Raw genomic sequence first — 16536 nt, forward strand, 5'->3', positions numbered from 1 at the left:
TTTTTTTCTCCTTTTAGTTGCAAGAAGCACAGGATCGGTGTACAGAGGCCATGAGATGTGCTGAGAAGACGCAGGATCACATCCAAAAGTACAATTTAAAGCAGCACAGAAAATAACTTAAGTATAAGTATAGAGCAGATAAGCAGTATAGTATGAGAATTATATCAGTTATGACAATAAATACATCATTGTGAAGCTGGGTAAACATTTCAGCTTTGAGCTATTTTGAAATGCATAATTTTTCTCCATTATTTCTAAATTTTTCACATTATCCACAGAACACAACTAGAAAACGGCACAATTGCCAAATCATCTACTTTTCAAAATTCTAAGAACGTATGTAATTGAACCTGCAGGTGTTTGTTCAGAAACTGGGTGGTATTTTAAAATCTATGTGTGAGAATAATTATTTTAAAATATGCATTTTAGGCTTGAAATTGAAAATGTCAAGTTAAAAGCTACAGTCAAAAAGCAAGCGGACAAAATTGAAGAGCTTCAGAAAAACCTGTTAAGTACAAGTTCAGTAAGTCAATCTCTTAATTTCTGTCATGCTGAAAAGGAATTTTAATTTTTTTACTAGTAATATATAAGAATATTTTGGACAATATGAAAAGTCTCATTGATAAAAGAGTTTATTTTTATATTGATACTACTTGCTACTGGTAGCATAATTTCTCTTTAGAGAGGAAGTTGACTGAAATAATAAAATTGATTTTTATAGTAAGACTTTAATTAAAAAGATGGTGACAGTCCAAAAGCAATATTTTATATATACCACATTTTGTTTATTCATTCATCTGTCAATGAACACTGTGATTTTTCCACCTTCTGGCTATTGTTAATAATGCTGCTATGAACAGTGGTACACAAATATCTGTTTGAGTCCAGAAATTTGAGTAATGATTTGATCTAGAATTCTGAACTTCCCTTGTAATCTAAACCCTCCAGTGCTATTTTGAGAATGAATTACTTTTAATGTTGTAGTTCATTTTCTTTATCAAGAAGGAATACTAGGTCACTATGCAAGCATTTTTCTGAAAGGAATGTATTTTTTCCTTTCTTGGATTATATTTTACTTTATTTTTTAAAGATTTTTTTCATGTGGACCATTCTTCAAGTCTTTATTGAATTTGATACAATACTGCTTCTGTTTTATGTTTTGGTTTTTTGGCCAGGAGGCATGTGGGATCTTAGCTCCCTGACCAGGGATCAAACTTCCTGCACTGGACCTCCAGGGAAGTCTTAACCACTGGACCTCCAGGGAAGTCCCCCTTTTTTCTTTTAAAAAAGAAAAGAGATGCCAGTGAAAAAGTAGAAATGGCTGCTCAATCAGGGCCTTACATAGTAACAGGTGCTCCTAGCATAGCAAGTTCAAGAACAATTTTTCTCCCAGACACTTGAGTTAATCAGCCTTTCAAAGGTGTAACAGCCAGTCTTAGAAAAGACTGATGTGTAATCCAGGATTCCAATTTATCAATGTATAGTGAAAGCTATGTAACTATTTACCAAGCAGAAAGGTTGGTAAAATCTCCTGCCGTTTATACTCTCCTTTGTAGGGGAAGCTACCTATGATTTAAAAATCAGAAGATTCTATTGTGAACCCTAAGTTGGAGGGATGAGGTAGATGCACCTACCAACTCGTTTCTTTCCATCACAATAGTTAGATTCATGCAGTGTCATTATAAAGATATACCTGTCAGGGGGACTAGAACATTCTATTGACTGGCCCTTCTTGTGTTCAAAGAAACATTGAAAATTATTTTTTCTAGACTTGATATGCATTAGTCACATTGTATTAGCATACTTTTCATACGAGTGACAATACAATATGTTGACAAAAGGAGTGTCATGTGAATGAGAGTGCCAGATGTCCCCTTACATTGTCAAACACATCTATTCGGGTATCAGAAATTGAAAATTGTGTAAGGATACCCCACACTGATTAAGCGTATTAAAAAAAATAATGAGGGATTTTCTGTAGATTCCTATAGAAATGAGTTAGGATTATGACATAGAATTATTGGCCACTTTAAGGTCTACACAAATCAAAAATTTAATGAGAGAGCTTTTCACCAACTCAGTCAGTAGCCCTGGCTTCTCCTAAAGTTCTCATCTCAGGAATCCCCAGGCCAGAGCCAACCTGAGTTAAGATATATGGTCAACACAGTGTTGAGATGAAGAATCTGGGCTGGGAAGAAGAGAGAGCTCTAGCTGACTCAAGACTCCAAACAATATAGTTGAGTATTCACCTGAAAGGAGTGTCAAAAGACTTCCATAAGGTCAGGTCTCTATGGAATAGGAAATTATTCAAAAGAAAACAAGGGCAGGGACTTCCCTGGTGCAGTGGTTAGGAATCCGCCTGCCATTGCATTGGACATGGGTTTGATCCCTGGTCCGGGAAGATCCCACATGCCGGGGAGCCACTAAGCCCGTGCACCACAACTACTGAGCCTGCACTCTAGAGCCTGCGAGCCACAACTACTGAGCCCATGTGCTGCAACTACTGCAGCCCACGTTCCTAGAGCCTGTGCTCTGCAACAAGAGAAGCCACTGCAGTGAGAAGCCCGCGCACCACAGTGAAGAGAAGCCCCCACTCACCTGAACTAGAAAAAGCCCACACGTAGCAATGCAGATCCAATGCAGCCAAAAAAAAAAAAGAAAAAAGAAGAAAACAAGGGCAAATAATTGATAATCTGATCCTTGTGAAAAACTTTCGCATTGTAAAAGAAAATAAAGACAAAGTATGCTGGTCAACATCCTAAGGGTGAGGTTGCCCCCCAAGATTAGAAAATAACACTACACTCAAAGTAACACCAATAAGAATAAACGTAAAGTGTCCAAGAATAGCTCTGTACAAGGATAATCCACACCAAGTAATGGCTCATGAGTGTGGCTGAGGATGTTGTCTATGAGGAGCAAGAAGGGGGAGAGAAAAGTACAGGTGATCTCAGCAAAGGGGTCAAGGCTTGAAAAGCAGGTTAGGGAATCTGGTACGAAGCCTTGAGATGTAAGGAGCCCTGAGAGAATTTAGAAAGAGGATTAGAAAGGGTCAAGGACTGAACATCAAGGATTACTGTCATTCAGACTGAGGTGGGCTCAGAGGAGCAGAGGCAGAGTGTGGTCATGTTCGTGGTTGCTGCTGAGAAGTGAAGCAGGGTAAGGACTGAAGAAGAAATGGTTCTTGATGACCCTCAAAACTTTTAGTGGAGTTACAAGATTGAAAGTCAATTTAGTGTAAAAGAAGAGAATAAGTGATGAAAGATGAATTATGGATGAGACCATGCGTTAAAGAATGTAAGAGTCCCGGGCTTCCCTAGTAGTGCAGTGGTTAAGAATCCAATGCAGGGGACACGGGTTCGAGCCTTGGTCCGGGAAGATCCCACATGCCGCAGAGCAACTAAGCCTGTGCGCCACAACTACTGAGCCTGCGCTCTAGAGCCCACAAGCCACAACTACTGAGCCCATGTGCCTAGAGCTCATGCTCTGCAACAAGAGAAGTCACTGCAATGAGAAGCCCACGCACCACAACGAAGAGTGGCCCCTGCTCACCACAACTAGAGAAAGTCCGCACGCAGCAACAAAGACCCAACAGAGCCAAAAATAAATAAATAAAATTAATTACTTAATTTTAAAAAAGAATGTAAGAGTCCAGTAGTGGGAGTGAGGGAGAAAAAGGATGAGAGAAAAAGCTACAAGAATCAAGAAGAAGTTACTTTTTTTTTTTATGCGGTACGCGGGCCTCTCACTGTTGCGGCCTCTCCCGTTGCGGAGCACAGGCTCCGGTCGCGCAGGCTCAGCGGCCATGGCTCACGGGCCCAGCCACTCCAAGGCATGTGGGATCTTCCCGTACCGGGGCACGAACCCGTGTCCCTTGCATCAGCAGGCAGACTCTCAAACACTGCGCCACCAGAGAAGCCCGAAGTTACATTTTTATTTAGTGTACAGAGGACTTAAACTTTATTTAAAGAGAAGAATGGTTAATAGAAATGGAGAAATTGAAACCTATGGAAGAATGCTTACAGAGAATGTAAGGCTTTATCTTGTGTGGGAATTTTTCAAAGATTATATTAGTAAGATGTGATTTAACAAAACCTGGAATATCTTAAACCTTTGATGAAAATGTTTCTAGGGCATCTTTAGAAACTAAAACGTAAATATAACCACCCTTTAAAAAAATTTCATTAACGTGTAAAAACCTCTGGGTTATTTATTTACTTATTTATATGTTATTATTATTATTATTTGGTTGCTCCAAGTCTTGGTTGCAGCAGGCGGGCTCCCCAGTTGCAGCAGGTGTGCTCCTTAGTTGTGGCGTGTAACCTCTTAGTTGCGGCATGCATGTGGTATCTAGTTCTCTGACTAAGGGTTGAACCCAGGCCCCCTGCATTGGGAGCACGGCGTCTTATCCACCATGCCACCAGGGAAGTCCCAAAACGTCTGTTTTTAACAAATAAATTTTGGCAATTTAAATTCTAGGAAAATGATGAAATGCTGAAAATGAAAAATCAATATAAGCTGTTTCAGGAAAAGTGATTATTTTTGAAATCTGTCCTTATTGGCATCAGGTTTATAAACTGTGTTTCACTATAAACCTATATTACTCATGAACTCATGAGAAGTAATATTTTTAAGAAAGAAGAGTAAGTCTCTAGGTTTTAAAAAATAATTAATTTTTTTTTGAGGATGAAAAGGAGCAATTAAAGAAATATATTGAGTTAAAACAGTCTCTGGAATATAGTTTGGATCCAGAAATGGAGAAAAATAGTGAATTAGAAAAAGAGATTACCAGGTAAGATTTTAATATTTCTGATAATTTCAACAATTAATTGATTTAACTATAATTTTGTTTTATTAAAACCTTAGATACAAATTCATTTTATATGTGTATATTCATACTTAAACAAATCATCCATCCTATTTAAAAGTTTACTTTAGAAACTCACAGCACAATCTGAAACTGTTTTGAGTGCCCCAGTATTACAGTTCCTCTTTAATGATTTCTAAAACAATAACAATAGTGTGCCTTGCATATAGTAATGTCACTCTGCTCTTCATCATCTACCTTGAATTTTTATGTCTGCAAGATATCTTTGGTCTTTTTGGGTAATCCTGCCTTCTTTTAGTTGTGTTCTTCCCCTTCAGCGTTCAAGTATTTTAATATCTAAAAACCTATTTGTGTCAGTGTTTAACAACATCAAAAACTATCTTGATTTTGCTTATGTTTTCTTTCTGCTCTAAAAGTTTAGTTCTAAAATATACATACAAAAACAAATGTATGACTTAAAGAATAATAAAATTAATGATCATGTTTTGACCACTCAGATTAAAAAAAATAATAATAAGAGTGTTTCCCAATGTCTGTGATGCCTCCACATGGCTTCCTTTCTGGTTATTTGCTGAGCACAGTTAGCCCTCAGCATCCGCAGATTCAACCAACCTCAGATTGAAGGTATTCAGGGGGAAAAAATTCCAGAAAGTTCCCAAAAGCAAAACTTGGATTGGCCTCAGGTGGCAACTATTTCCATAGAATTTATTTACATTGTATTTATAACTATTTATTGTATTAGGTATTATAAGTGATCTAGAGATGATTTAAAGTATACAGGAGTATGTGCTTAGGAGGACTTGAGCATCTGTGGATTTTGGTATTGTACTTATGGTTCTTCCCTGATTCTCATTAGTATTTTTCTCTCATTTAATTTTCTCTACATTGCTTGGCATTTTGTTAACATTGTGCTGGGCAAGATTTCTAGATCTCTTAAAACAGCTTGAAGAGACTGGTACACATTCTCTCTCTGCTGATTTCCTTTTTTATGAAGCTCAGCCTGGTTTTCTTCTCCATCAGCTCAGACTCCAAAGATTTTTCTTTCTTGTTTCTTTTTCTATTTTGAGTGAGTGTCGATGTTTTTTTGTGTGTTATTTCTTTGCTTCTTGTAGAGGCTGTGGTCAGTAGGTACCAAAATGTCTTTTTGTGTCTTTTCAAAACATTCATATATGATATGCTCTTCTTCTTCAGCTTGGATACTGATGTCTGGTTTATAACTAGTATTTAATAATAAGTTAGTATTTCATATTAACATACTAAAAATGGATACTAATAACAGCTTCCTTATAAGAACCGTATAATATATGTATACACATACTATATTAACTCTTTACTTAGCATGCGTCATAAAATTTTTCTTCATATTATTTACCTAAGATTATAATTTAGTTATTATGCTTTCAAACAATATTAGATTAGAACAGATGAGAAAGGATTATAATTTATAGAGTTTATTTTATATGATAGAACATATATCTGTTTAAATAGTTATTAATTATCTACTCTTAAAGAACTTGACTTATTCATTCTATGCATTTCTACAGACTTAAGAAACTCTTAAAAATGCCAAGAAGGAAGTTAAATGAATATGAAAATGGAGAGCTTAGTTTCCATGGAGATTTAAAAACCAGTCAAAATGAAATGGATATTCAGATTAATATGCTAAAACATAAGGTAATTTTTAATCAGTTTTGGGACCCAAAAGTCACTTAATTGGGGGAAATATAAATCACTCCATGCTTTGAGCAGTGAAACATAGATTTGTCTCTTAATTTTTTTAGACTTGATACCAGTAAAAAAGACAGCTTTTTCCTATATAATTTTTCCATAAAAAGGGCACACTGTTGACTGTTTGTGTCTTGAACCATGGCTAGTGATCTGAAGCTGAGCAGCACACCATTACCCCAAAGCATCCATTATTTTTTGGTGACAGCTTTATTGAAATATAATGAACATACCATGCAGTTCACTCATTTAAACTGTACAATTCAGTGACTTTTAGTATATTCAAAGAGTTATACAGTTATCACCACAATCAAGTTTAGACCATTTTCATCACCCTAAAAAGAAACCCTGTACTTTTTAGCCATCACCCTGTGCCAGTTTTCCCTTCCTCCTATTCCCAGCCCTAGTACCACGACTGTACTCCCTGTTTCTATAGATTTGCCTATTTTGGATATTTCATGTCAGTGGAATCACAGAATATGGGGTCCTTTGTGACTGCCTTCTTTCATTCAGCATAATATTTTTAAGGTACATCTGTTTTGTAGCGTGGATCAATACTTTCTTTTTATTGCTGAATAATACTCATTTGTATGGACATACCACATTTTATTTATCCATTCATCAGTTGATGGACCTTTGGGTGGTTTCCACTTTTTTGGCTATTGTTAATAATGCTGCTATGAACGTTCATGTCCAAGTTCCGGTGTGAACATATTTTTTTCATTTCTTTTTGGAATATACTTATGAATGGAATTGCTGTATCATATGGTAACTCTGTTTAAACTTTTGAGGAATTGCCGTACTGTTTTCCAGAGTGGCTGCACCATTTTACATTTTTGTCCAAAGTGTGTAAGCATTCCAATTTCTCTACATGCCCGCCAACACTTGTCATTACCTGTCTTTCTGATTATAGCCATCCTAGTAGGTGTGAAGTGGCATCTCATTGTGGTTTTGATTTGCGTTTTGCTGTTGACTAATAACGTTGAGGCATTTTTCATGTGCTTATTGTCTATCTGTGTATCTTCTTTGAAGAACTGTCTATTCAACGTTTTGCCCATTTTTAAGTTGGATTGTCTTTTTATTATTGAATTGTAAGAGTTCTTTTTGTATCCTAGATACAAATCTTCGATCGGATATAGGATTTTCAAGTATTTTCTCTCACTCAGGAGCTTGCCCTTTCCCCTTCTTGATGGTGTCCTTCAAAACACGGAAGTCTTTAATATTGATGAAGTTCAGTTAGTCGATTTTTGTCTTTTGGTGTCATATCTAAGAATTGCCAAATCCAGTCATGAAGATAAACACCTGTGTTTTCTTCTAAGAATTTTGTAGTTTTAGCTCTTGCATATTGACTTAATTTCTACATATGGTATGAGGTAGAGGTCTAATTTTATTCTTTTGTATGTGGATATTCTGTTGTCCCAGTACCATTTGTTTAAAAAACTATTCTTGTCTCATTCAATTATTTGGCACTCTTACAATCAGTTGGCCGTAAATGTGGGGCTTTCCTTTTACATCCTCAATGGTAACGCATTGATCTATATGTCTGTCCTATGCCAGTATCAAGTCAGATTTTATGAGAATTCTTTCTTCGTCATCTTGCATCTTACCAGTTGTTTTATGTAATAATAAAAAGTCAGTGTAGTGGAATGTCTTTAACTCTACTTCCGTGGAGGTTTTTTGCCTCTTGAAGGAGCCTGTCGCCAGCTTATGCCTCACTGACCCCATGACACAATGGGAAGTAGGTTTACAAAGGTAAAGTCCACTCCTTTTTTTCTCCCTCCATTCAGACCTTTAGTCTCTCACCCAGTGCCTCCCACTTCACTCCAGTTTCCATCAAATCTTGGTCACGAGATCCGCTGACTTCATCTGCTATCTGCTTCATTATGTTTAGCTCATTATAATTCATAGGCTCATCCTTAGGTTTCACCATCTAGGAGAAGATTAAGTCTGGGCTGTCAGCTTTCCTCGTTGGAAGTCTCTCTAAGCCATCATGTTGCAATTCACAATTAAATCATCTTTTGATGTGGTTCTTGTGTATAACACTCATGCTGATCTTGTTCTTGACATAGATCCTGCATTCTCAGAAACCACAGTTCCCTGTATCTACCTTCTTTGATTGAAAAAGAAAGAGATGCATAGCTGTACTTTATAGCTTAACACATAATGAATAGAATAACTATTTCATCCCATCCAAAGAAAAATTTTTAAGAGTATAGCTGTTAAAAACCAGGTAGGGCTTCCCTGGTGGTGCAGTGGTTAAGAATCTGCCTGCCAATGCAGGGGACAATGGTTCGAGCCCAGGTCCGGGAAGATCCCACATGCCATGGAGCAACTAAGCCCATGCGCCACAACTACTGAGCCTGCACTCTAGGGCCTGCAAGCCACAGCTGTGGAACCTGTGTGCCACAACTACTGAAGCCCATGCACCTAGAACCCGTGTTCCACAACAAGAGAAGCCACCGTAATGAGAAGCCTGTGCACCTCAACAAAGAGTAGCCCCTGCTCGCCGCAACTAGAGAAAGCCTGTGCACAGCAACAAAGACCCAACACAGCCAAAAATAAATAAAATAAATAAAATAAATTTTTTTTAAAAAGGTAATAATTTATCTGGGACAAATAATAGATTAGTAATTTGAATTTCAAAGTTTCAAAGCCAGTTTGTATGATATAGAGAAGCACTGTGGTACAATGTAAAAATGAGATATCCTACCTTCCCTTACAAACAAGCTTTAAGTAAGGTAAAGGAAAAATTATATTTAATTATATACTGCCAAAGGACATTCCATTTGTTTTACTACTGAGAAGATTAAAAATGCTTCCATGATGTTTTATTTCCTCTCTGAGGAAAGGACAATGAAGATTGAGTCCTAGATTAATAAATATTCAAAGTTGCCTATCCCTTAGAATTTCAGTTAATTGAGATGAGGTAAAAAAGTCTGATTTTGGTAATTAAACTGACGATTTCTAGTTGTTTTTCAACTATTACACTTCATATGTCTCCTTGCTTACCAATCTTCCTTATCTTCAAACTTGAGGGGAAATTCTGAAGAGGCATACCTGCCTATTTGTAAGAAATTGTAAGTGAAGGGAACCTGCCCAAAACTTCCTCCTGAATAGTTCTTAGGTCTTTCTTCTAGTTATCTGCTTCTTCTCATCAGCATTGTTTGTCATTTTAAATTAATCTCAACATTTATTAGATTCCAGTTTATAGGAAACCAATTTCTACTGTGTCTAAGTTATGTTTCTTATTATCTCTTTTTTTCATCCACTTTTCTATCTGTTTTTTCCTAAAAATCTCCTCAAAGTTTAGTAGCTGAAATAAGCAACGTTTATTTTGTTCACAATCTATATATACTTAGGAAAAGCATAACCAGGACAGCTGGCCTCTCTTCCTGTCAGTTGGAACACCTACCCTGAACACCTAGGCTCTCTTTGTGGCCTGAGCTTCCTCACAACATGGGGCTGGGTTCCAATGTTAAGAGCCAGGCAGAAGCTGTGTTGCCTTGTCTAACCTCGCCTTGCAATTCACACAGCATCTCTTTCACCATATTCTGTTCATTAGGAATAAGTCACTTATGCTTGGCCCATAGTCTACCTTTTTTTATGGGATAATTTTTTTCAAAAACTTATGGATACATTTAAAAACCAGCATAATCTACCCACTGGCCACAATTTTTATATTCCTTCCACATGAAGAATACACTTATCCCTACTCAGTTCCCCCACAAGTCTCAATTGTTACGGTGTCAGGCTCAGGCTTGAGTCCAGGATCTTACCATCTTTCACCAGGTACGGATGGGGATGAGGCTCCTGGGTGTGGTTTCTAGAGTATAGCCCCTTGAGTACCAATCCTCTCAGTACGAAGACTTGAGAACTAAAGGGACAAATTTTCTGCCACCCACATACCCAACATTCTGTTAAACTGCTAAAGACTCCCCCATTCAGAAATGGAAAATGGAAGACATGCTGGTCCATAGCAGTTCTGCAATACAGCCTGATATCTGCTGCCAGCTCTGTGATTAGGACTTAGTCCCGACCATGGAAGTGATTCTCCTTTGCTGTACCCTCTGAGCTCTTTGTTCTGTCCTTTTCATAAGAAATGACCTGTGTTTGCAGCTGAGTAGTGTTTCTCAAGCCAGCAAGGGAAGAAAATGACACTGAAACCTGGAGGAAGGGGGACTTACAGAACTTCTAAGAAAATCCCAGAGGCCTCTTCTCATTTTGTACTGTCTTGGTCTCTGTTAATGCAAGCTAGCAAGCAGTGTTTTTGCTACCACAGTTCTCTTTAAAGCTTTGAATGTCCTGTGAATTTTATTGGGGTTCATGACATTGGAAAAGCTACCCTCCCAAATCTTTTTGAGATAAGCTCTTCCCCTTGGGCTTCTTGTGAAGCTGTTGTAGGATGGTAGGACGGGAAACTTTGTAGGATGATGCCTTTAAAATTCTTATGCTTTTTAAAGATCCTTAAAGGAATTTGAGGCACCAACTTAAGTCTTTCCAGGGTGTTAATAAAGGGTTCTACAGTCTTGGCTTCATCTTTAGACCATGTTTTCCTGGCAGCACCCTAAATCTGATCTTAGTCCAGAAGCTATTTCTCTGTTTTAGCATTATTTGGGCATGTGGAGATACTGTAAATGGGATACAGATATTTGAACCCAATGAGTCCTGGATCCTTTATATTTAATAGTCTTTTTTTTAGCTTATCCCTCTCATCAGTTTTACTTTCAGCTGCTTTGTAGCTAGAGTCCCCCTTCCTCCAGGTTGCAGTGTCATTTTCTTCCCTTGCCTAGAAGCTGTCACCTTCAGCCTCTTCAAGGGCCGTCAGGCTTCCATTAACAGTCTTGCGAAGCCCTGAGAATTTCGTGAGATAAGTGTCAAAGAATTTGTAGACATGTTTTTTTTTTTTTTTCTTTTTTTTTGCGGTATGCGGGCCTCTCACTGTTGTGGCCTCTCCCGTTGCGTAACACAGGCTCCGGACGCGCAGGCTCAGCGGCCATGGCTCACGGGCCCAGCCGCTCCGCGGCGGCATGTGGGATCTTCCCGGACCGGGGCACGAGCCCGTGTCCCCTGCATCGGCAGGCGGACTCTCAACCACTGCGCCACCAGTTTAAAAACATGTAGACATGTTTTTAAACTACCACATCCACTTGCCTTGTCTTACCAAATAATCATTCTGTCTAAAGGGAAGTAGTTCTTACCAACTCAGTGTCCTTGAAATTCCAGCAAGTTTTTTTGTTTGTTTTGTTTAGTATGTTCTCTTATTCTGTGGAAAGTAACAAAGCATTGCAAGAATTAATGGCATTTTTTTGTTCAGAAAAATGTATGGATCATCTCGCTAAACTATTACACTGGGAGATGTGATTTCTCCTTAACCCTGTGAAGCATTTCTCCTTGGAATGCAATTCAAATTAGCATAAAATATTTGTAGTTCAGAAAAAAGGCTTATGGCATTAGAAGCCATATTTACAAGACTCATTAGAGTCTGATTTTCCGAGTCTTATTTTGGGAGGCATTTATTAATTCAGCCCTAAATAACTCAATATGATATCCCTAAAACTTTAAAAATCATGGAGGGTTAAGATGAGGGTGGGGAAGGAGTAAGAGGCTTTCTACTAAGAGGTGACTTATAGTCATTTTATGGAGGAAAGGCATGAAACACTAGAAGAATAAAAGTATAAAATCAAATGCAAATTTTGTGTAACAATGATGACAGTGAAGGATATATATTTGTGGCTCTTGGTGGTTTGAACTTTTTTCTTCATTTTCTTAGTAATTCAAGGTCCTACACACTACAATATAGACACCATTTTATTGTAACTGAATTTATTTTAAAAGTGGATACTGGTTTTGAGTTAGGCTATTTTCAGTCTACGTCCCTAATTACCAAGCGATTTTATTTTATTCATGCAGATTGATGACCTTACAGCAGAACTGGAAACCGCATCTTCAAAATGTCTACATCTGGGTGCAAAAAATCAAGTTCTTCAACGGGCGTTATTATCTATAAAAGTAATGCAAAAGAAATGTGAAAAACTAGAGAAGAATAAAAAGAAGTTGGAACAAGAAGCAGTGAACCTCAGAAGTCATATAGAAATGAATATGATAGAACACAGTCAAGTAGAGCAGTATAAACGGGAGGTTGAAGAAAGAGCAAGACAGGATATAATAGAAAAATTAAAAGAAGTCAACCTATTTTTACAGGTTAATTTTTTGATCTGTAATGTGCTTTAATTCACTTCACTATAAATTACATTTCGGATGTATACATTTTATGTGTTTCTTCTACTTCCCTTATAGCAGTTTGTTTAGTAAATTTCTGGAAGGAAGGTGGCATTTGTTTCTCCCTTTAAATATTTCAGTTTCCATCATTATTCTCACTAAATTGATCTTTCAGAACGATTCTCACTAGAGAATCATTTTATTTTTAAGACCAACTGGTATAAAACAAAACTATTAGGATGAAAAGAAAATATTATGATTTAGAAATTGTACTATACTCTTGGATTATTCTTAGCTGTATTGTTCAATTTAAAATTTTTAAATTGATCCTATTATTCTTTGAATTATCAGATTACATGAGTACGAATATAAGAATGATCCAACTTTAATTTTATAATTAAGATTTAACTCAGTTTACATTGATGATAAATATTTTTAAAGTTCAGCTTTTTTTTCACATTTAAAATTGCTCTCTGAATCATTGACACAAAACTGAAGGGAACAAATATACTATAATTATTCAGGTTATAATTATTTTAAACATGTATGTTTTTATTTGACTTTAGACACAAGCAGCATCTCAAGAAAACTTAGAGCAATTAAGAGAGAATCATAATGCTTCAATAAGAAGTCCAATGGAACTCAGAATTAAAGATCTGGAATCTGAACTCTCCAAAATGAAAACTTTTCAAGAAGATTCTACTAAAGCAGAGTTGGAAAAATATAAGCAACTCTACCTCGAAGAACTAAAAGTTAGAAAGTCATTGGCAAATAAACGAAACAAGTAAGTCAAAACGTAGAATCATAGAAAATAAATTTAAATTTAGCTCATTAATTTGCCTCTAAAGCATAATTTTTATTGAGCCAGGTTCATGAGATTAGTAGGAGTGAAAGCTAACTAGATAGTATAACTTTGGAAAATGATGTTAGTAAGTGAAGTCACCTTTAAAATGTTAGTCCAGTTTGCATCTCCCCACCTTTTTGTTGGTTTTACATAACTTTATTTTTTATATTTTCATATATTGCGTTGGCCAAAAAGTTCATTTGTGTCTTCCCGTAAGATGTTACTGGAAAAACCCAAACGAACTTTTTGGCCAACCCAATATAGTTAACCTGATTTAGTCTTTAAGCTAAGTGTTTTTGAAACTTTGTAACTGAGATAAAATTTCTTGTTGGAATTCCCGTAAATAGAAATATTAACGAGTTTAATTACTTTTTGGAAGATTACCGCTTAAACGCAAAGCGTCACATTTTAGCATTTGGTAAATTTACTTTCTTGATTATGATCTTTGGTATCATCGCTAGAGGGCGCCCTGAGACAAACTACTGTATCTGAAGTTTTTCTACTCTACATAAAGGCATGCTTGTGAAATAAGGGGAAAGTAACAGAGGGGCGAAGGGCCGTATAATTCACAAAGTGTCTAAAAATAACACGGTGGCCTGCGTGAGGGTGTGCGTGGAAGACCACAAGGGCAGATCCCACCCCCAGTGCCCCAGTAACAGTGTTACCGGTACCTGTCCGCAGGCTGTTAGGAACCGGGCCGCACAGCAGGAGGTGAGCGGTGGACGAGCCAGCAAAGCTTCACCTGCCGCCCCCCCATCGCCCCCCGTCGCTCGCATTACCGCCTGAACCATCCTGACAACCCCCATACACCCCCATCCATGGAAAAGTTGTCTTCCACGAAACTGGCCCCTGGTGCCAGAAAGGTTGGGGACCGCTGCTCTAGATTATTCCTCAGTGCCGAATGCTTAATTCCTCTGAGGTAATGAGTGAAATGTGTATACAGGGGTGGTGAAAGCAAATGCTTGAAAATGTCTGTGAGGGATGGTTTGTTTTTTCATCCCTGAACTGGTTTACTAAAGGTGGGTGTCTAAGTGCAGCCATCGCAGAAGGCAGCAAGCGTCACCTGTTAAGCCATCTCCATCGCTGGCGCCATTTCTCTCCTCTCCCGACTCTGACTTACTTGTTAGTTAAGGATCCCCCAGACACATATATACTTCTTTAGAACAATTTTACACCTAGAATTGTTTATAATAGGTCTGCTCTGACCCATTTTCAGTGTTAAAACGTGGTTTAATGGGACATTCCATTTACTATTATGGCAATTTAAAAAATGCAAATCATTTACGAATCTTTTAGGGAAAATGCAATGAATGAAATTGGTGTTTTGCCATCTTCCCAGGACTAATGAGAGGCTGGCAGAGGTCAGTACCAAACTACTGGTGGAGAAACAGCAGAACAGATCTTTACTCAGCACTCTTACTACGAGGCCAGTCCTGAAGCCACCTTGTGTAGGAAATATTAATAATAGTTTAGTGCTCAATAGATATCTTACTCCAGGAGAAAACTTAGAGATTTCTACCTCAAGTTCACGCCCTTCACATGAGAGCATGGAGATGTACTTGACCAAGGTTAGTTATACTATCCTTTTTTCCTTGGGTTTCAGATTTCTGATAATAATTCTTGTTTTTAATTTGGTGAAATTCTGAATTGTTTATTTGACTTACACACACGAAGTAAAAGCCATAATTAATTGTGCTAATAAAGAGACAGAAATTTTATGATTTTTTAAAGTCCCTGGATTTCTCATTTTCAAGAGAGATTTATCATGAACTTTATTCAGTAAATGTAATTAAACTGACAAATTTTAAATTTCTAAAAACTGCAGTTAAATCCCATTTTAGAAATTAAATATTATTGCCTAATAACCAAAGATATACCTTCTAATTGATTTCAGTTTGGCAATGGTTCATAATCATTTTCAAGTTTTGCTGCACCCTAGTTTTTCTACCCCTAAGCATAAGTGAATGATTGGCATCCAAACACTTAACCATATATGGATTTTTTTTATTTAAAGGAATCCTAGATAAATCCTTTTTGTGAATTAAATAGACTTGTAGCACTAAATAGGTTAATTTCTGTTTTTAAGTTAAAATTCTTTGTCATTTTCGTACATGAGCGTGCATCCTTAATTGCTATTTTACTTAGAGCATTTTTATTGAATTTTTATAAAATGTCTTGCTGAGCAATTGTAGAACATTTCTAAATACGTAAATAAAGCAAATATTTAAACTTTTAGAGTGAAGTCCACTTATGTCTCTATCTTGCCATCACCTGGATGAATGATGACTATGATGGGGAGTCTTTAAATTGCAACTGGTTTTCATTGTGTATCATTGTTATTAAAATATGCATCTCACTCAGTGCACACGGGGTTATGGTTTTGATGGTGTTTTCATGACGTTCTTGATGCAGAGAAAAGTAGGCCTTGTTAAATGAAGTCTCAACCTGTTTTCTCATTTGGCTTCACGTCGTAAGAAATCATAGAAGAGCAAAGCTAAGGTTTCTTAGACAGTGCTGTGGCTAAATTGGGTCTAAGTGCTTCAGAGCCATGAAACTGGACTCCAGGGTCGAAAAGAAAATGCATGTCAAGCCCTCTGTCAGTTGCTAAGCATGATGTAAACTTAGAATGTTCTCATGAGTTGTCACCCAAAAAATCAAACAATGTATCATTTTACAAGATGAAGATGAAAGAGTGTGTGAATGCAAAAACAATGTGAGAGAAAATTTCTGCAGGAATTTTTTCCTTTAATTTTTTTGGAGGAAAGAGGCGTTTATTTTTTTAGTAATTCTAGATAAATCGGAAAATAGTTTATTTTAAACTCAATGTTGTAGTTACTAGGTATACATAGTTCCCTTGTGGGGTCTTTGCCAAATCGTGCTGGTTTTAATAAGAGAGATTGAAGAGCACTACTTAACTCTATCA

General features: G+C 37.0%; 1 protein-coding gene across 15 annotated transcripts in view; it reads left to right on the plus strand.

The window, feature by feature from the left end:
- Window positions 1–15791, plus strand: part of LOC308611572 (ankyrin repeat domain-containing protein 26-like) — a 105143-nt gene extending 89352 nt beyond the window's left edge. For 3 of the 15 annotated variants that reach the window (XM_081260295.1, XM_081260296.1, XM_081260289.1), the window contains 7 exons: window positions 18–88; window positions 430–523; window positions 4683–4789; window positions 6370–6499; window positions 12461–12751; window positions 13336–13553; window positions 14953–15791. In XM_081260295.1, coding sequence (XP_081116421.1) covers window positions 18–88; window positions 430–523; window positions 4683–4789; window positions 6370–6499; window positions 12461–12751; window positions 13336–13553; window positions 14953–15259 — 1218 coding nt within the window. In that variant the 3' untranslated portion in view covers window positions 15260–15791. Of the gene's footprint in view, window positions 1–17; window positions 337–429; window positions 524–4682; window positions 4790–6369; window positions 6500–12460; window positions 12752–13335; window positions 13554–14294 lie in introns of those variants that run through there. The other 12 variants (XM_081260300.1, XM_081260290.1, XR_014014965.1 and 9 more) reach the window with 11 other exon arrangements.
- Window positions 15792–16536: the final 745 nt, after the last annotated feature.

Source organism: Mesoplodon bidens (genome assembly GCF_964165515.1).
Source record: "Mesoplodon bidens genome assembly, contig: HAP1_SCAFFOLD_879, whole genome shotgun sequence".
Taxonomy (NCBI): domain Eukaryota; kingdom Metazoa; phylum Chordata; class Mammalia; order Artiodactyla; family Ziphiidae; genus Mesoplodon; species Mesoplodon bidens.